The sequence below is a fragment of the Amyelois transitella genome, chromosome 26 (assembly GCF_032362555.1).
Source record: "Amyelois transitella isolate CPQ chromosome 26, ilAmyTran1.1, whole genome shotgun sequence".
In the NCBI taxonomy this organism is placed as follows: domain Eukaryota; kingdom Metazoa; phylum Arthropoda; class Insecta; order Lepidoptera; family Pyralidae; genus Amyelois; species Amyelois transitella.
This window is the reverse complement of record NC_083529.1, coordinates 2,389,835-2,411,148: the sequence shown is the minus strand read 5'-3', so window position 1 is coordinate 2,411,148 and position 21,314 is coordinate 2,389,835. Positions and strand designations below refer to the sequence as shown.

The following is a 21,314-nucleotide window of genomic DNA, read 5'->3' as shown; positions in this document are numbered from 1 at the left end:
AAGAAAGCACTTAACAAGCGAAACCAAGGTCTTGCAAGATCATGAATTGAAGACCAATTGTTTAAGTCTATATATTTAGATACATCCATAAAAACTAAACTTGAAGGTGTAACGGGTTTAACTGGGGGTGTGCAAGGATATAAAAGAGATTCACTTACTATCAATATAGACCCCTAATTAAACTAACAAAGATTAGTTTTTTTTTAAATACATGATGAAAAAGATTTATGTATCTTTCTCTTATTTAAATAGATTATGAACACCTAAATAAAACAATGATTTCAATCAAAACTAATCAACCTAATGAGGCCCAAACCCAAGCAAGGATCACGTCAACAATCAAACCCTAAAACAATAACCCTATAAGCGCTTCGGCGAATTAAACCCAAAAATATCGGCTTCAGCGCTTCAGCGGCTGAAAGAGAGCCGCGCATGCGTACTCCACTACGATCGATGTCGCGCCGCCTAGTGATCAGTGTCTGTGCACCGCTCGAGAAGTGCACCATGCGTTCACACTGACGCATCAAAGGAGCCAAGCTGTATCTGCGAGAGTACGCCGGGGACGAGGGGCCCTCGTGCCGGGAGGAGTGGCGCCGCCCCCAGGACTGGTCAGGGGGCCCTCGCGGACGGCTGCCCCAAGTCGACCGCAGTCCGTCCCGGCGCAGCCCCTACCTCAACCGAGATGACGAGCAGTCCCCAGCCCCTGACGAAAGGGGCCGCTCGGCGTCCGCGGGCGCACACCACCGCGGCGCCCCTCGCCCTACTCGACCACTACGATACCAGTCCTTGGAGAGAGACTATGACCGATCTTACGCCCCCCCTCCACCACCCGAAGACGACTATTATGACAGACGACGAGAACCGGCCCCACTATTCCTTGGCGAACTGCAATCACAAAATACCGAGCTCCAAAGGGAGTTGGGGAACCTTAAAAAGGAACTGGAATTGACCAATCAGAAACTGGGCTCTAGCATGCACAGCATAAAGACCTTTTGGAGCCCAGAGCTGAAGAAGGAGCGCGCGATGAGAAAGGAGGAGTGTGCGAAGTATAGCCTTATTAATGACCAACTGAAGCTGCTCAATCAGGAAAACCAGGTAAGTGATTTTTTTATATACTTACTATAACGAATTTAAGAAAATGCATTTTATCGAAAATCGGAAAATTCAAATTTAGAATTTATTACAATCTTGAATAGATTGTAATTACAATGCGTGTTATTGTAAGGGTGCCATAAAGGAACGAATGGCGGCCAAAGGGTTTCATTTCCGTGAAATGTTTGACAATGGCTCGATTCTGTGCAGAAGTCTGAAATTGTTGAGGTCTCTTTCCTTCGTATGAAATACGGTTGGGGCGAAAAAGGCTATCGACAGTGTGTAATGGCAAAAAGCAACTTATTCTAATGAAGTGTATGTTCTGTAGTACACTGTTAATTTATTTTTTCTTCTGTAAAGTCTTAGGTTTATTGCTTTTCATTTTAAAAGTATGCTAACCTATAAAATATAGGTACTTACCTGTATGTATGTACTTACCTATAATATTATAGGTAAACATATGTTTATAGTGCCGTGTGATTCCCGGCACCAATATTAAAAAGAATAGGACCACATCATCTCTTTCCCATGTATGTCGTAAAAGGCGACTAAGTGATAGGCTTGGGATTCTTCTTTTAGGCGACGGGCTAGCAACCTGTCACTTTATATGAACCTCACTAAGCCTAGCAGCTGAACGTGGCCTATCAGTATTTCAAGACTGGTAGGCTGGTCTAACTGTCTCTGTCTACCCCGCAAGGGCCATAGACGTGATTATATGAATGAATAATAATTGTGGATTCCATATTCTGCCTAAGTACAAAATGCTTGCGCACGCGTCACTCTAAATTTTACCTAAGCGTCTCTTAAATTAAAAATATACATATTGCCCAACAACATTATTTCATTTGTTTATCATTCATTAGTTTTATACAAAATTTATTTTAAGTTAGTGATGTCCACGCACAATGGACACACCCTAACGTAGATCTTGGTCCTTCGAACCAGATTTTGCGAGTTTGAGAGGGATGAGATAAAAAAGCTATCTATATGATTGAACCAAACACCCCAAGATTATTTTATTTGACTTGTTTTATTTCTAATTGTTTTATCTGCTTAATTACCAGTAGGTCGTGGGTTAACTCCCGTGGGAAGCTTGTTCTTGTTTTAATAATATTTTTATTTAACATACATTTCTTCCATTAATTTTTTTGAAAGCGAAGGTCTAAATTAAGTATTTTTCTGTTGAAAAAATCTGAAGATTTGTCATATTTAGTTAAACGCAATCTATTAATCTGTCGAAGGTTTTGTCAAGAACTTACCATAAAAAAAAACAAACTATCGTCAAGTAAAAATTTAAAAAAAAATCATTTATAAAATTTTTACTTCTATAGAATACTTATATTGTATAACGAAATCCCATATTTCCTTCAAAAGGTTATTTTCTCAAACGTAATGCAATACAGAGATAAGAATTGAAAGTTCTCAACTTGGAGTTCAATTTGAGATAAAGCTGTATCGATATTGGATTGAGATATCTATACTTCGTTTTGCAGAGTGAGCGTCGCGTATTAATACTATGCAAGAGATCGTTATTATTCTTCTTTCTTCTAGTGTTAGTACTGGTTAGATCCTTATCTCCGGGGTGAACGATTTTTGATCCAGATCCATTTAAGATTAATCATAATGAAATACTGCCACTATTTGAATATCAATTCTATAATTAAGCCAAATAGCTGAATGTGGCCATTCAGTCTTTTCAAGACTGTTGGGTCTGTCTACCCCGCAAGGGATATAGACGTGAGCATATGTATTTATGTACATAATGAAATAATTATGTGTAAGGTTCCTCTGCAAAATCTGACTTACCCAATCTTGGATAATGGTCAAAGATTTGACCTTTGTCCTTTGTCCAAGATCGGGTGAGTCAGGTTTTTACCCGAATCGACTCCTCTCTGACCTCCGCAACGTTTACGAAGGAACCTTAAACCATATTGCATCACGATTGAATAAAATGATCAATGATCGTTAATATTAAGTAAGTACAATAACCATTTTTTTAACTTTGTCACTCTATCTTTGAATCTCATTTTTATCAATAACTTTCGTATGAGTTTTGGTTCTGTCTATCCCGTCTGGGATTAAGATGCATATAAGTGTGTATAATTGCATTTTTTTGAGAACAAAAAAACTTTAACCACGAGAATTTTTACAAATATTATTTATCATTTGTCAAAAGTAGACAGAGGAGATATCGTTGTCACTTGCCACGTTTATTGCATACCTACTACTTTTACTTCATCCACATTGATCAATCTTTTCATGCTAGCTTGTCGGTTAAAGGTACTAATAAACCTTTCACCAGAACGTCGCCGATTTATAACTAAGTCTAAGATATATTTATATAGGTAGAGATTTATGGATTGAATTGTATAACACTGCGTTCTTAAATAAATTGTAAGAAAACTTATTTTAATAACATCAATATCTGTTATAGTGAATATAATGAACACTGCCTTCTTATAATATGCTGCATGAACAAAATCGCGAGTAAAACATAAAATACGTAGATTATATTAGTAGCTAATGTAATTTTATATCAATTGCCATTTCTGTACGATTAAAATAGCCGAAGTTTAAAATTCAGTAGCCAAGTTAGACTCGGCGGTGCAAAATTTCAAAGTAAGCATCCTCAGACTTTCAAAACTTGGAATATAACTTTGGATTATCAGCGTTTATTCTGAGGAAATTAAATTAACAGAATGAAACTAATTTAAATTATAATGTGCCGTGTGGTAACTGGCATTTTAGAAAAGAACCACTCCATCTATTGCTTTAGAAAGAGATCCAAATAGTGACAGGTTACTAGCCCATCGCCAAGACAAGAGCAATCCCTAATTTTTAAGCCTTAGTCGCCTTTTACGACATCCACGGCAAAGATATGGAGTGGATGATTCTAAACCACACGGCACGGCATTAATTACATATATTAGTAAGATTATGCGTTGTTTAAACATTGTAACGTATCCAACATATTTTACCCTTCAACACGTCCACCAGATGGCTGAGTTGAAGCTATCAAATCAATTTAGGAGCTCGTATGAGTCACGTCTGTTTATTGAGTCTGTAGTAGCCGTGGAATTTGTATCGTAATATACGATGGAACAGGCCACTGTAATTATCAAATGGAAAGAAAGATACATAGAATAAAAATTGGCTGAGTTTAGTTTTCCTAACCTACGTACATATATATATATACGTACGTTTTACATTTAAAACTTCATTTAAATACGACCTTTTCAATTTTTTCAGTGACATCTGAAAAGTTTTTCAATCATATAAAAATATTTTCTTACCGTCATTTTTTAGCAGGTCATAACGTGTAACTGTTAATTACTCTTCTTGGTACTTGGTTCCCGACACCTAAAGAAAAAAGAATAGCACCACTCCATCTCTTTTCCATGGATATCGTAAAAGTTAACTAAGGGAGAGGTTTATAAACTTGGGATTTATTCTTTTGGGCGATAAGCTAGCAACCTGCCACGTGGCAGGTGGATTTCAAGCCATTTGAATTTCAATTCTATTGTTAAGCAAAAAAGCTGAACGTGGCCTATCAGTCTTTTCAAGACTGTTAGCTCTATCTATAAGGGATATATAGACGTGATTATTTGTATGTATGTTGAATGAAAAATTTTCTAAATCACTAGATATAAATACTAAGGCCGGTTTCAAAAATATAAGCTTCAAGAAGACATTTTGAAAATGATGGGGTTTGTAAAACGTTTTACACGGAAGATATTAAGTGTTGTGAACGTTGATTCTGTTCACCCCGCAAGGGATATAGACGTAATTATTTATGTATATTCTACGAAGTATGTTCTGAACTTCTGACATCACTCTTCGTCCGGCCTTCACAATCTAATGGAATTTTACATACATACCAAAACCAAGAGGGTGACAGCTTCATAGGGATTTCTCATCATTTCATGGCACATTAAGCCCTTATGAGACTTTATGATTAAATAGCTGACTTCCTATATGGTATAATTAGCTATTACCCGCGACTCTGTTTGCCATAAAAAATCACTGAGAAAACTAGCTTGCCCCTTAGAGCACCGAATTCACAGCAAAAGTTGTTGAGTTTTGCGAAAACAAACATTCAGACAGAAATTCTAAAAATCTCATTTTTAGCTGGTCTTATGTAGATCCATCCCCATATCGATTTTTTGCCAATATCGATATCGGTCAGTTACTATGTCATTAGTATCTATAGATTTATCAGTAAATCCATTCTATGAATCATACCTATAAATGCAAGTCTTCGATGTCGCTTTACCGATTTTGATGAAATTTAGTATGTCTGTACGATTTTACCATATTCGTTTAAGTAGCCTTTTGCGTTTATTCTTTAAACAAAAACACGTAACTCTTTGTAGAAACCTTAGTAGGTATGTATCAAAATATAATTAAAAATAATCAACGAACACTTGTGAGAAAAGCAATTAATATACTCGTAACAAACAGTGGTTTAGGCTGTGCGCCATTGAATCTGGTCTATCTCAGTGCAAAATTGTATCAAAATCGGTGTGAAGTAGGTATTGGAAATATTTCCACTCAATGGTTGTACTCGTATGAACTTATTACATTTAGATAAGTATATACAAAAAAGAAGGAAAATATGTTTTTGTTTTAACCCTTGGATGAGATTATTAATATAATTTGAGCGCAATTTGACAAGGGTTTGAGTAGCTGAGACATTTTCACGAGTGTCAGCTTATTATTTATGAAAGGGCCAACCTTGGCTGAATGCTGAAAAGTATTATGTAAGACGGCCTCTGTGACGCAGCGGTAGTACGCTTGTCTGTGACACCGGAGGTCTCGAGTTCGAATCCCGGTCAGGGCATGATGAGAAATGAACTTTTTCTGATTGACCTGGATCTTGGATGTTTATTTTAAGTATTTATTATAAAATATAGTATCGTTGAGTTATTATAGTATCTCGTAACACAAGTCTCGAACTTACTTCGAGGCTAACTCAATCTGTGTAATTTATCTCGTTTATATTTATTGATTTATTAATTATTTATTTTTACACGGGTAAACACTATATAGTTGCACATATCTACATAGTATCTTTATATATACCAATTCATGTACACAAACAACATATAGGAATCATAAACACAAGGAATAATAGTACAAAGGACAAAATATTTGTACCTATTTAATAAAAAGGGTGGTTTAATTTACTATATATTATATCTTTCTCCTGTCATAAATTCCGAATATTTATATCCTTAACTCTGTAGTGAGGAGCCCAGGCGCCTTTTGACCCAATAACAAGTCGGCTTATTACACTCTGACCTCCGCAACTTTTGCAGGGGAACCTAACACAATGGGTCATGGTTATACACATTCAGTTACCTGAATGTGCAGGTGCTACACGATGTTTTCTCTCACTCAAACTTAGTAAGTACCTAAATAAAACTGTGAAAGAGTCATTGGTATCGGCTCATTACCTATTGTATCTTTTGCATTAAAGGAACGGGACTCATATAATCACACGGCACAATCGCATAGAATAACGGTGCGCCAGCGGCTTTTTCTGCGTAAAACGAAAAATCCTGTTAATTTCCGTGGGAATTTTGTAAAATTATACTTAGTGCATCCCGTAACTTTAAATTCTACATGCCAAATTACATTTCTTAGACACAGAGCCGTGTGGTTCTCGGCACCAATAGAAAAAAAGAATAGGACCACTCCATCTCTTTCCCATGGATGTTGTAAAAGGCGTCTAAGTGGTAGGCTTATAAACTTGGGATTCTTCTTTTAGGCGATGAGCTAGCAACCTGTCACTATTTGAATCTCAATTCTTTCTTAAAGCCAAAGCTGAACGTGGCCTATCAGTCTTTTCAAGACTGTTGGCTCTGTATACCCCGCAAGGGATATAGACGTGATTATATGTATGTAGTCTCAGCGATTTCGGCTCTTAGTTGATATGTCAGTCAATCAGTCAGTGTTGTCTTTTATTTTTATTATGATAAAAATTAGACAATATAAATTATACTACTATCTACGAGCTACGATTGTATAATACCGCCTACTGTCTATTTTGCGCCTAGACTGGTCCGGAAATAGGCCATTACGGCGCCGCCCGGGGCATGTTGCATCCCACAAGGACGTTTATTTCAGAGTTGTTTTTTTATTATGCATTTTTTCTCAATTTGTTGTCATTTATACCAGCTTCTCTCAAGGCCTTGCGGTAGTTTTTCAAACTTTTGAAGTGAAATTTTATATCTGCTTATTGGTTTATGAGTTCTTTTTGGAAATTGGACTAGGTGTTTTATACTTATTTTGGTTTATGAGTTCTTATTGTAAATTAGGCTAGGTTTTATGCATGAGGAACCGCGGCTCGGACGATGTTGAGTCGAGGGTTGTATTTATGCTCCAATCCGTGAAATCTTTGCTTGCGCGATTTAACGTACGCGCTGTGATAGGCTTGGTGGCGTATGACGTTTGATATGTCGCCATAGACTCTATGCTGCTATTGGATAAGCGTATCGTATTCTCACAGTGATTGGCTGATGGCTTGTGATATTAGTGAAGTCGCCATACCTTTATCTTTTCGTGGTTCATTCGGTCGGCTTTCTGATACTAATTTGCCATATGCCGCTATTGCTCTGAACATTTCATGATGCGATCGTTGATATGCTCATATTTAAGTATATGGACATCACAAATGAAATAACCAGTTGGCATGATGAAAAATTGATGAAGAACTGAAAGAAATAATATACATATTCAATTCAAAATCCGCGTAAAGAAAACAAACACCATACGACGCATAACAATGATGACTCACAACGGATACCTACTTTGCAATATGTTAAAAGTAAATTGTAAACAATAAATCCATGGTCGGCCATTTTGTCAATTTTGGCGCCAAGCCAATGTCATAATGGCGACCGTTGGTTCTAGCACCTGTTGACTGGAAGTTTGCATCGCTAATGAGTTTGTAGCTCGTTTTTAAATAAAAGTCCTATTCTGGAGCCAAATTAAAATTGTATAAGAATATGAGATTTTATTTATGAAGCTGTTTGGCATTCAAGTTTTTCGATCATTTCCTATCATCGGACAGGATATAATGTGAGTAGTATTTACAAGAGGCAAAAAGATTTGACTTTACCAATCCACCCACTGACACCACTAAACGGTAATTGCGCCGAGTGTAATCGGTAATTCCCGGCACCAATAGAAAAAAAATGAATAGGAACACTCCATCCCTTTCTCATGGATGTTGTAAAAGGCGACTAAAGCATAGGCGAAAAAAAAAGCAAAAAGTGGTCTCAAAAAGTACTTGACACTTTTTCGGCATTAAAAAAAAAACAGTATATTAAAAGGGAATTTATGTCTGTTCATTGAAGTAACGGTTGTTGGCACGTCTGACCACTTGACTGGAAAAACACTCCATGTAACGACTCTTATGTCCAGCCTCGTGGAATCGGTATAATACCATCTATTTGTATAATTATCTTTCTACGAAGTTTCTTTCTCTAACTCTTAAAAGTTTTGTACTAATTTTCTCCCAATTATTACTCTTTTAAACAAAAAATTACTCACTCTTGCATTGAAAATCCCCAAATCAAAAAGTCGGGAATAAAACTATTATTTATTAATCCATTGACATCTTATAACGCCAATCGACACATTTATGAATAAAGTGTTATGACGCTATGAATTCATAAATGCGCTTTTATCTGTCGTAATTACAGATCTTTTCACTTACTCCAGGGCGTTATTACTCCCGGTTACATCCTCACCTCTTTGGAGAGAGCCTGATCCGCCTTTGGACCTGATCCTCTATTGTATAAGTCAAGTTTTTATGCGAATCGATTTCCATCTGACGTCTGAAAACATTCCAGGGACCTGTCTGGACAATGTTTAATGTTTCAACCCTAAAATCTGCAATAAATGATCGCCTTCTAATACATCCAAGGGAAAAAGGAAAGACTTCTCTATCTATTAATTTTCTGATTTCTTATTGCTAACAATATTAATTTTTATAGGTTTATTATATTATGTACCTAAGTCTCGGGTCTTCGCTCCTAAAAGAAGTTAATACGGATCGTAGCAGGCGGACACTACCTAATTTCTGCCTACCCTTCCGGGAAAAATGGTGATTTTATGTATGAAGGTATGTTTGGTGGTTAAAATGTGTTATATAAAGATATAAAAAAACTCCACAGATTCAATTAAATTTAATCAAATTGATAGATCTGGTAGATGTGGATGCACGCGCTTAAAATAAATTTATCTACTCCCGAAATATGTGACATACTTCCGTCCAACATTCCATTGGGATTATTTTAAAGCAGTTCAGGATTATAAAAATAATAGCTTTTACCCGCGGCTCCGCCTGCTTTAAAAGTATGTAGGTGGTTGAGTAGTTTTGACGTGAAAGACGGACAAACACCTTTTCACATTGAAAATTTTAGTTCGTAACCATGGATATGGATTTTGTTCATTTCAAGAAAAGCTAATAAATTGTGCAATATTATGTAAATTTAGGCCGATAATTGAGTTTTTTACAAACCTACTTTGTTCATCACGATTTTATTTTCCAAAGCTTTTTATTTATTTTTTTCAGTGGGAATAGTTCAATGACCTTTTCACTCAAATACAACATGACAATTTTTTCTTATTATTTTATTCAGGCACTTACAAACTCTTAGGTACAATATCAATTATCCAAGTCAAGTTCAATCGAAATAAATTTGAAATTCGAAAAAGGAAAAAAAAATATAATTCTCAATGGCCTCCGTTACATAACGTACTATTTTCGGTTAGCGGAGCTGCGATCAATGAAGCGGAGTCGCGCGCCATCTACCGAATGCCGACCTCCCGTAACCTCTTGGGGGTTCATGCTGCCCTAGTACTCCTGATATGTCACGCCTCGCGTTAATTAAAATGCTCACTTAATTGTTAAGTACAGACAGACAGACATAATTATTTGTATTTATTTAAAGAAATTTACCAATTAAGTCCATTATGTGGCATGTGGTATCTTTGTCAAATGATCTAAGAATGAGTTTTCCATCGAGAGTTTTCACTCTAATGAATGGAAAGTATGTTTTCAGGAATACAGAATTCTCTATCGTCTTTATTTATTATTACCTAGGTACATCTTAACTAGGATAATCTTTGATAAAAATAAGATTTGAGTACGCCCGCAGCTCCGAATACCGGTAATTTCGGGAAATCCGCTTTTATTTTGAATTGCTATCCCTTAGCGACTAAAGAATAGGTTTATACAGGTTTAACTTGGGATTCTTCAATTAGGCGATGCGCTGGTTAACCTGTCACTATATGAATCTCAATTTCATCATTGAACCAAACAGATGCACGTGGCCTTTTAGTTTTTCAAGACTGTTGGCCCTGTTTACCCCGGCAGGGTTATAGATGTGATAATATGTATTGTATCCTTAGACCACATGAGGAACCTTCATGGTATAATTCATATCACAAGACCCTAGCTTTAGACCAGCCTTGTTAAATACTTTCACCCATCTGTTTGGGTTGTGGGTCGATATGTAAGTCGTGTTTCATCACATCACAACATATCGATGAACTTAATAATACGTATAAGTACATATTAATCATCATTAATATTCGTCTATATCCCTTACGGTGTAGACAGAGCAGTCTTGAAAGATAGAATTGAGATTCAAATAACAGGTTGCTAGCCTATAGCCTAAAAGAAGAATTCTAAGTTTATAAGACAATCCATTAGTCGCATTTTACGATATCCGTGGAAAATAGATTGAGTGGTCCAATTCTTTTTATAATACAAACAAAATTTTTATTCTTTAAGCATAGCTTCCAATTATCAAAACCACTAGTCTATACAGTGGTATAGACTTTGTCTACTACTTTTAGTAGTGACTAACTACGATGATTTTCATGCACGCCATCACAGAAACGAAAAATTACGCGCCCATTTTCAGGGAAAAATTATTATACGAGCCGCCGCCATATTTTCTAGCCTGCCGGTTACTTCAGTAGGCCATTCACGTCTCCGAGTATAGACGTATCATTCCAATTTCACCTTTATATTTACCTGTTTAGGTATGATTTTCTTTGATCTATGGAAGAAAAAAAATAATCTTAAAATTTTTAAATGGAGTTCTATTTTTAAATACGCTTAGGAATAATAACTTTTTTATTAATAAGATCACGTCAAGAAATGAAAAAATGTTACTTATATAGCTCATTTTTGCATTTTACGGGGCAGATAAAGGAAAATTGTCACAAGAAGACAGGTTGCTAGCCCACATATAAGTAGGAAATATCTGTATTCTGTGAGACCACCACGTAAAAGAGGAGCACAGACTTACTTAAGAGCAAAGTTTATTAAATAAGGTTAAAATTTATAAAACTTATAATATAGGTGTACTCTTCTTGCATTATTATTTTAGAAAATTTACAGAGCACCTCTCAAAAACTGCACGACTTTTAAATTGTAACACAAGATTAAACTAAACTTTACATTACACATGTAAAATCATTTTATTTTAAATTTCTACGGATTTTATGTAACACGCATGCGAAAGGTTAATGTGCCTTTAAGTGCAGGATGTAAAGTGCACTTCACAGGAAAAGTGCCCATTTGTAGGGAAAACGTACGCGACCACTATCCTAGCTACTAGTGATAAAAAATCGCAGTTTTATGAGAACTATGTTTTTCCGCGAACTTAGGATCTCTGTATTAAAATATCGTTAAGAAACTTGTGAAAAATGTTTTTGGAAAAATTCCTAATGAATTAGGGTAAAAAGTTTAATAAATTGCTATATAAAAACATTGCAATTAAATAATTCATCAAATATAATAGTTTAGAATCTCGAAGTGTTGTTATGAATTTTACGAATAAAAAAACCTAACAACACTAACATATCTTTTCAGTTTCAGTTCTATTCTTATAAACAATAATGATATAGATACATACTTGATGTACAAAAATAAATAAATAAACCAAGCATGTAAGAAGGAAGCGTCTAAGTAGTGAATAAATAATTCTATAAAAGTCATTATATCTGTAAGTCATTATCGTACAAAGATCTAATTCACAATTGGACACACCACAAACATTTTTTTCCTGAAAATTTATCTTACACCTAAATTGAGTGAACCTTTTCATATTTTCAGGACGAAAATAAAAACCGAGAGATACCTTTTTGCTCATTTTTCGCGCACTCTCCTTACATTCGCCCACTTTACAAAGTGGTTAAAGTGGATACAAATCCTGAAAATGAGTTTTGTGTTATGTTGGTACTTCCTTACTGAAATAAGGCACTTTTAACTTTGGAGTTTGAGGAAAAAAGGAAAAAACTTTTTGCTATAATTTTCTTTTAAATGTGGCCAGTGTGTTTTGCGAATCTTGAACGTGTGACATACCTTCCTAGTTTATATAAAATACTAGAGGCCGCCCGCGACTTCGTCCGCATGGAAACTCTATCAATCCCGCGGGAACTCTGGGATAAAAAGTAGCCTATGTGTTATTCTGGGTCTTCAGCTACCTACATACCAAATTTCATGGTAATCGGTTCAGTAGTTTTTGCGTGAAAGAGTAACAAACATCCATACATCCATACAAACTTTCGCCTTTATAATAGTAGTAGGATTTTGTTTCTAGCAAGAGTTGCTATTTTCAATCGACTCAAAAAAAGGTATTTTCTATCCGACTGAAAAAGAAGGGTTATGCCTTTTTATATGTTGTGCGATTATTCGGCAAAATAACAATTTCTCCGATTCTACTTTTTGTTGAATATCGTTTTAAACAAATAAGACTTACTCCAAATGGTTTATGAGAAAACATCATGTTTCAATATAATAAACCCAAGTATGATGAAGCTACAGAAACCGAGGAACACTTTAAGTAATTTCTAAAGCTCACCTTTAAAGTTAAAATAAAAACTCAAAACAGATTGAAAAGTCGGTTTTTTAAAGGTCTGTCGCGCCAACATTAACTTTTCAATTAACAACCTTATCAAAGCGAGTATCTTGTATCTAGCACGCCATCCGGCAGTCAGTCATTATATATATTAGTCAGTCAAATTGATGTAATTATCGTTTGTTTCCGATATTTGTTGTATCAATACATACGATCCTGGCAATTTAGAATGACCGCAACTCAATTTTTTTTAAGTCTATCAAACTAGTTTTTCAAAAACACTTACTTATGAATAATTTAAAGAACTCACATACAAACTTATTGAGTAGTTCGTGCGTGATGCCTAAACGAACATAATGTGACTGACAAATAAAATTTTGCTTTCGACTACCCAAAAATTGTTTGTCCTAAAATTTCACATGCAAAAACAAATCACATATTTTTTTATTTAATGTTTAAATTTACACTTAGCAACCATATCAGCACAAAATAATTATAGTAATAAATATTTCACTACTTAATCCGAAACGATAAAATCATTCCTCTACCTAACTCTAACCGTATACGCAAGGTGTGGGCCTTGAAATTATCGATTCCAAATTAAGGAAGAAAATAGGGCAGGGAAAGGGTCGATAAACTTGTGGACGGAGAGTAGCGGAGAGGCGGAAAGCGGCATGCAACAAAAATTTGTAACTATTTTTATAACAGTCAAAATTAAAATAACCGTAGATTTTTTTTTATTAGTAAGTTAAGTTAGTAGCAAACGATTGCTAACTAATTTAATTTACCTATTTTTAGTTAAAGTTTGACTTGAGAATATATGTTTAAGCTTACAGAATTGTTATTTATCTCACACTTTACATGTAGCTAAATGAGGCCAATCACATAAAAAAGAAACACATTCTCAGTATTCTGTGCTTTGAACCCTTAAGGGATAATGAGGTATATTACAGAATTGCTCTAAATGTAAATTGCGCCAAATTATATTTTTAAAGAAATCAGAGTGAAATTAAATTAATTTCACTTCTCTATTGGGTCCAGTAATTAGTTCAGAGTTAGTTGTAAGTAAGACAAACAGAACAGTGTGTTTAGGAAACTTGGATTAAATTGGTTTCTTATTCGGCTTAGAAATAAATCTTAGACCGCTACTGCAGGCCGAAGAAGAAAAAGTTGGACGAGAAACGTGACTTGAATTTATAGATCAATTACGAAACAAAATTATTAACCTTATTTATTTTTAAAAATAATTCTCTAATTCTTGACTAAGTGGTTAAAACGTACGGCTGAAAATAATAGCTACAATTGTTTGTTTTTTTTTTCAATTTTCGATCATATTAAGTTAAGATCAGTAAATGACCTCTTTAATTTTTTATGACATAACTTTAACCTGGCGTTAGTCTTAATTACATTTTAACCGTTCTGAAGTGTTGCCCGGGGAACGCCAATGCCTATAATCCTAGATTTGGTAAATCACGTCCCCCTTTAACGTTCGCGAGCTTTGTAGGGGAACCTAACCCATATTATATCATAGATTTTTAATTAATATGGTTATCAGTAAATGATACAAACAAATACTTCCACTTTACAACATAAATTTAAAACACTTGTATTATTTAATCATTGAATGGTTTTATAATATGTCCTCACCCTAACTCTATGTCAGCGCCGCATTCCGGCAAACAAATATTTTGCCATTGTGTCTCTAAACACAAGGTTCTGATTTAACTTGGAATTATGACAAGAATGAGTTATCATTATAGCCGGCACAGGTAAAATAAGACAATATAAGTTAAGATTGACAATAAAATTAGCAAATAGTTGAATTCACGGCACAAAAATTATGTTTTTAATTTAATCTTATTCTATTCTAAGGTGTCGTGTACTTCCTGGCCCTTTGAACAACATTTACCTACAGCTGAACGTGGCCTTTCAGTGTTGTTAAGTCTGTAGACTCTGACTAACCCATAAGAAAAAAAGACGATGATATATGTAATTGTATGTGTTGTATATAGATAATGTTATTGCATACCTACATTTACGATGTCTCTTCTCCGGTGGGCAAAATAACTTTAAAAAAAACTTATGTCAATGTCATCATTGAACAAAATTAAAAAAAAAATAATAATTTGGTAACATTGAAGACTGCATCTTAAAGTAGGTACATATTTAGTCTATGGCGCGGAATTCTTCTAAATATATACCATCAGCAAATTCCCAGCTTCTGAATGTGAGTGGGTGAGCAAAATTGAGGCCAAACCAGACTACTCAGACTATCGGGAACATGATGTCATAGTAATCTAATACTGAATGCACAGATTTACACCGAGAGATGTTGCATAAACAATGAGAGGGTATGCAGGAAGTACCTATAGACGATAGTTCAGGAATATACTATTTACACCGAAGAAGAAAGAAGGAGTATATCTACCCCGCAAGGGATATAGACGTGACCGTATGTATGTAAGAAAGAAGGAAAACTGAATAGGAGATCAATAATGAAATGAAAAGCACTATGTTTTAGGAAATCAAATAAAAATATTTTACAATAAACATTTCGATGTTTTTTGCTAACCAAACCAATCATGACAACCGTTGCTATGACATACATACATATGCATATATGTTTGCCTATCTCGGGTCTGCTGCAAGAGATTTCTTTTGAACTAAGCAGAACCTTTGTAATTTTGTTTCTTTTGTTTATCAGTCTCGATATTTTCTGTGTACATAAATTAGTAAATAAATAAAAGCCTATCCCTAATTCGCCTTTTACGACATCCATGGGAACGAGATGGAGTGGTCCTATTCTTTATTTTTTAATGCTGCCGCTAACCACACGGAACTGTTTAATATATGTATGGAATATTATAAGGATTTAGTTTAGCTTAACAATTTTATCGCTAACTTAATTAGTTAAAAGCTGAAAGCAAGCATAACAAAATATTGTCATAAATTTCTGACAAAGTAACGCGACGTCGAATATAACATACATACATACATATGATCACGTCTATATCCCTAGCGGGGAAGACAGAGCCACCAGTCTTGAAAAGACTGATAGGCCACGCTCAGCTGTTTGGCTTAGTGATAGAATTGAGATTCAAATAGTGACAGGTTACTAGCCCATCGCCTAAAAGAAGAATCCCAAGTTTATAAGCCTATCCCTTAGTCGCCTTTTACGACATCCGTGGGAAAGAGATGGAGTGGTCCTATTCTTTTTCTAATGGTGCCGGGAACCACACGGCACCGTCACGGTACATCGAATATTACTTGTGCGAGATACCCTTACTAAGCAGTTACGTCGTTTATAATACATTAGCCTCTTTTATTATGTGTATGCATATTTATGTACTTACACTTAATAATTCTGTTATGTTACGCGGGATTAAGACTTCGACGTTTATATGGTTCTTTACGAGGAGATTCGAAGTTTTTACGTTTTGATGACATATCAAAGGAGAGAAATGTTAATGGTAGTTAATATACTAGATCTAATTTAATTACTATGAGATATTACTACTATAAGGTAAGCAGAGCCAACAGTCTTGAAAATAACATGAAATAGAAAAATATTGAAGAATAAGTCGATGAAAAAAGAATTAAATAATCAATGTTATGAAACTAGGTTAATTTTAAAATTATCCGCTCATTAACTTATAACGTGGCTTAATTTTAAATTATTAATAATTTCCATCCTATTATTGGATAGTAATAAAAAGGATTTAGTCTATTTTTATGTAGTTACTAGCTGTGCCCGCGACTTCGTCCGCGTGGAGTAGTTATTTTGGGCATCATTGAAGCCCTCAAGGATGAATAATTCCCGTTTTTCTCACATTTTCCAATATTTCTTCACTCCTAATAGTTGCAGCATGATGTTATATAGCCTAAAGCCTTCCTCGACAAATGGTCTATTCAACACAAAAATATTTTTTCAATTCGAACCAGTAGTTCCTGAGATTAGCGCGTTTAAACATACAAACTCTTCAGCTTTATAATATAAGTATAGAAGTATAGATAATATTGGTATAGATATACAAAGGTTTATGAGTGCAAAATACGCAGACAAAACCTTAGTAACGAGTTTGTTGTAACATATAAAACACTTTTTACGGCTCCTGTCGATTCCCGAATGACCACGTTTTACGAGGAACATAAAATTGGGCTCAACTTCGCACGATTGAGATTTTTTTAATGTTTTATTTTACATGCAAACCATCACGCTTCTCTCTTGTTGGGATAGGCAGAGGCTATGACGTTTTACGCATATTGCGTCTTTACAATTGGCATTTTGGTACCATAATTGTTACTATTCTTGATATATTTGTAGCGGGAGCGATGATTCGGCTCGACCGCCACCAAAGGGAAGATCTTCCGCCAGGCTAGGTGTTATGCCTGGGGAACCGCGGCTCCAACGATATTGAGTCGGAGGTTGTATATATAGCTCCAATCCGTGAAATCTCTGAAATCGCGTCTTAGATTCTTCGCTGCTATTGGTTGAGCGCGTCATTTTCTTCGCGATGATTGACAGTAGTTGTTTGATTTGATGTTTGTGGCGAGTGGCGTAGAGATGTCGCCACAGTACTCCCCCCCAAGACCGGAGGTCTGAAGTCTTGATCTTGCTGTGCAATCTGTGCTTCAGTAGCTTGCAAGTGCCAGTTGTCTTCCAGTGAGTCGGAAGTTGCTCGAAGTCCTAGTGAGTCAGGAGTGAGCCGTTGCGTTGCTCGTAGTCTGCGGTGAGTCGAGACAGTAGAGAGCGAAGTCGAATTGTTGGCGCCGGTAGATATCGTGAAGAGCTGCCACGCTGGAGAGAAGAGCGGCCGTCGAAGAGATCCAGGCGTGGGCTGCGGTAGATGCGTCGGTCGCTGAAGTCGATGAGAGTGAGTGCGGGTGGAGACAGGACCAGGAAGCTCGGTGAGTCGGCTGCGATGGACCTGCTGCGATACCCAGTTGCTGGCTTGCTGTGAGACTGCTTGCAGAGTGAGGAGTGATGCTGAGGATTGGAGTGGAAGATGATGGAGAAGGTTGCTTCCAATCACGTCGGGGTCACCAATGTAGCGGGAGCGATGATTCGGCTCGACCGCCACCAAAGGGAAGATCTTCCGCCAGGCTAGGTGTTATGCCTGGGGAACCGCGGCTCCAACGATGTTGTTGACGAGTGGCGTAGAGATGTCGCCACATATTATTATGTATCAAATATACATTCTTTCTTTCTTTCTTTACTATTCTTTCTCTTCGCTAATAGACCAACATGTTGTTTAACTAAAGCTATGATACACAGTTTTTCTCGCTCACTGCTGAATACAATTATATTAGCTCTAATCAAAAATGACATCTGAAATTGTACCCAACTCAAAAAGTACAGCTTTGGCCTCTTGAATAGAAATATACGAGTACGAGTACCCTTTGAACTTAGTATCGCCCTGAGCGGTAGTCAAATTCATAATCAAATAAACTTCACTCTACTTCATAGGAAACCTTTGGCCTGAGGGCACTAAGGGCCAACGCATTTCAGGCACGTAACGTATCTAGTTCATTCATTCATAACGTCTGTATCCCTCCCTTCTAAGACCTAGTTTGAGTCTCCAGGACTTCAACAAGTTTTTGTAATTGTTTTCTCTTTTTTACAATTAATGTGTTATCTATTGTGTAACTTGTGGAGTTAAATAAAATATTTTTGAATTCTAATTTAACCAAAATTAAAATGTAACGTGATGGTGTACGATCTCAACAAACTGTGGTTAACGGTGTTAATTTTGTATGTACTTCAGTATTGTATGCTGTAAGCATGATAGTGTGAAATTTTTAGTTGACCCCAAAATGAAAAAAATAATTAATAATTATGTTACGTTACCAAATTCAGCTAAAACAAACTGGCTACCTTTTCAATAGCATTTCATCAACAATTTCTCGGATAGATAAGAGTTTGTTTAAAATAGTATAATTTCATCAGAAAGCTTGAATAATTGCAATGGAAAGGTATTCTTTTCCCTCACCGTAAGAGCTATTGGAACATTACCGAGGTGGGATTCGAACCTGTGCCTTTCTGCGCATCAGGCATTTAAACCTTACCGATTCCACCACCGACGCTCTTACACTATTCAAAAAACTCTATTTCAGAAAACAATTTATTACATGGATATTCACACAATAATGAAGATGATGTTCTAGATACAGAAAAAAAAATTAAAAAAAAAGTTGTGATGTTTTTCGTATATTAATACTATATAAATACAATAAAGTAACGATGAAATATTTGCCCACAGAAACAAGCAATGCTCGTCCGACAGCTGGAAGAGGAACTAAGACTGCGCTTACGACAACCAGCGCCAGAGCTCCAGCAGCAAATGGAACAGCTGTTTGCTGAAAACGAACACCTGCAGAGGGAGATAGCGATATTGAGGGATACCATAAAGGTGAGCGAGAAACACGAAATGATGACTATTGATGAATCTGCAAAACCCTCTCCGGCGGTTGCCTTGAAAGCTTCAAGAATATAATTTTTATTTCATCAAGAAATTGAGCGACATAAATTTTCATCTCTGAATGATTTGTTGACGGAGAAATAGAAGTTAATTGTGTCCGTGAATGGTTCGAAGTCCTGCCTTCCTACAAAAATATGCCATCTAACTGGTTGTAAGCAAAATGACCGCCAAAGAACAGTTTCAGACTCGCCAGAGCCTTGTTGGCAAGTAACTAACCATTGTATATTATTATTAAACATTTAGTATTCTACGTCAGTTATGGTTTAACCTTTAGGTTGCGAAGGTCAGACGACAGTCGGTCTAGGTAGAACCCAGTAACATCGTGAAATAACTTAGGTAGGTTATAATGGATCCCGGATCTCTGAAGACAATACCGCCAATGTTAATACCGGGAGCATACTAGATGATGATGATGATTCTATTAAACATTAAAAAACATATTTTGACAAAATGATCGAAGGATTACTTTGTAAATGCATCGTTTCTCTTTTATCAGGAACTAGAACTGCGAATAGAGACGCAAAAGCAGACGTTACAAGCGAGGGACGAAAGCATCAAAAAGTTACTGGAAATGCTGCAAAATAAGGGAATGGGTATGTTTTTGATAAACAATAGTAATATGACATGTACATACATAAATTCACGACTCTTTCCTGGAGGGTAAGGCAGAGATATACAGATAGAACACACAAGATACAGACAAGACACTACAGGTTTACGTGAAACACTACATTTTAAAAATCTAGACTTAAAATTAAAGAATCATTTAAAATCAGATGTTAAATCTAGATAAATTTTCAGGCAAAGAAGAAGAAAGGCAAATGTTCCAACAAATGCAGGCGATGGCACAAAAACAGGTAATTATCGAAATAATTGTACGATGAAATAATAAAGTGATCTCGCATGTTTGTGTTTACACACAAAGATTTCAATCAAACTGCCAACCACCTTACAAATATAACAAACACATCTCTAAAAGCTAACTTCCTTCATGAACTCTACTTTGTTACATTTAATTTTACAAAATTGGAATCTTTGTTATATGTATAGTCTGTTAAGTCTCCTTCACATGTAGTCGTGGTAGATGCACGTCACTTTGCTTCCTTATATTACTAGCTATAAAACACATGGGCGTTTTATTTTGTGATACCTTCATCATCGTCACTGTTTCTGTTAGAGCTGATCTTGATATTTTCATTTCATTCATTTGAATTAAGCCGAATGTGAGTGTCGCGATGCCTTACGTGTTGATCAACACTCGTTGCCTTCACAACTGTTCCAAATCTTGCTTTCACTTCACGGTCTAAAGCCTCTTTTACACTGTCAAGCTTGTCTCCCCAAAGCACTTCTCTATTTTCTTATTTCCCTTTACTTATAAAACGAGACAAACGAAATTCGACTCAAAATTTAATAATCGTATCAGATTCGGCCAGACACCAAAATTTGACGACACGACACAAAGATCACGACATTGCATGTTTAGTCGCTCATCATGCCCCGTCACAACCTTAGAGAAGACCGTCTCGTAATTTTGTTATTGGACATTAAGTTGAGCAATCATTTTAGATGCAAAATTTTTCTTTTTACCGCCTTCAACTGGGGCTGCGTCGTCACGACGATCTCTCGTCACTTTCAATGTCATATTTTCAAAAATCGCTGATAGGACGCGTACATCTGGAGCCCGCGTCCCAACAATTTACCGCGGAGTTACCACAGCGTGGCCAAATCGATCTCGTTACTCGAGATCGACTCAGGGTGTGTAATAAATTCATTCATGTCTCGATTCCAAATCAATTATGAAGCTAATTTAACTAAAGCGTTGATTTGTCAACGAGAAATATAAGTTCAATAGCCTCAG

At 36.0% G+C, this 21,314-nt stretch overlaps 1 protein-coding gene across 1 annotated transcript in view; it reads left to right on the top strand.

The window, feature by feature from the left end:
- Window positions 1-828: 828 nt before the first annotated feature.
- LOC106138497 (myosin-11) overlaps window positions 829-21,314 on the top strand; it is a 42,492-nt gene continuing 22,006 nt past the window's right edge. Inside the window, exons 1-4 of the mRNA XM_060951820.1 lie at window positions 829-1,095; window positions 19,238-19,387; window positions 19,953-20,049; window positions 20,258-20,313. Of these exons, the coding sequence (XP_060807803.1) occupies window positions 973-1,095; window positions 19,238-19,387; window positions 19,953-20,049; window positions 20,258-20,313 (426 nt within the window). The 5' untranslated portion in view covers window positions 829-972. The remainder of the gene's footprint in view (window positions 1,096-19,237; window positions 19,388-19,952; window positions 20,050-20,257; window positions 20,314-21,314) is intronic.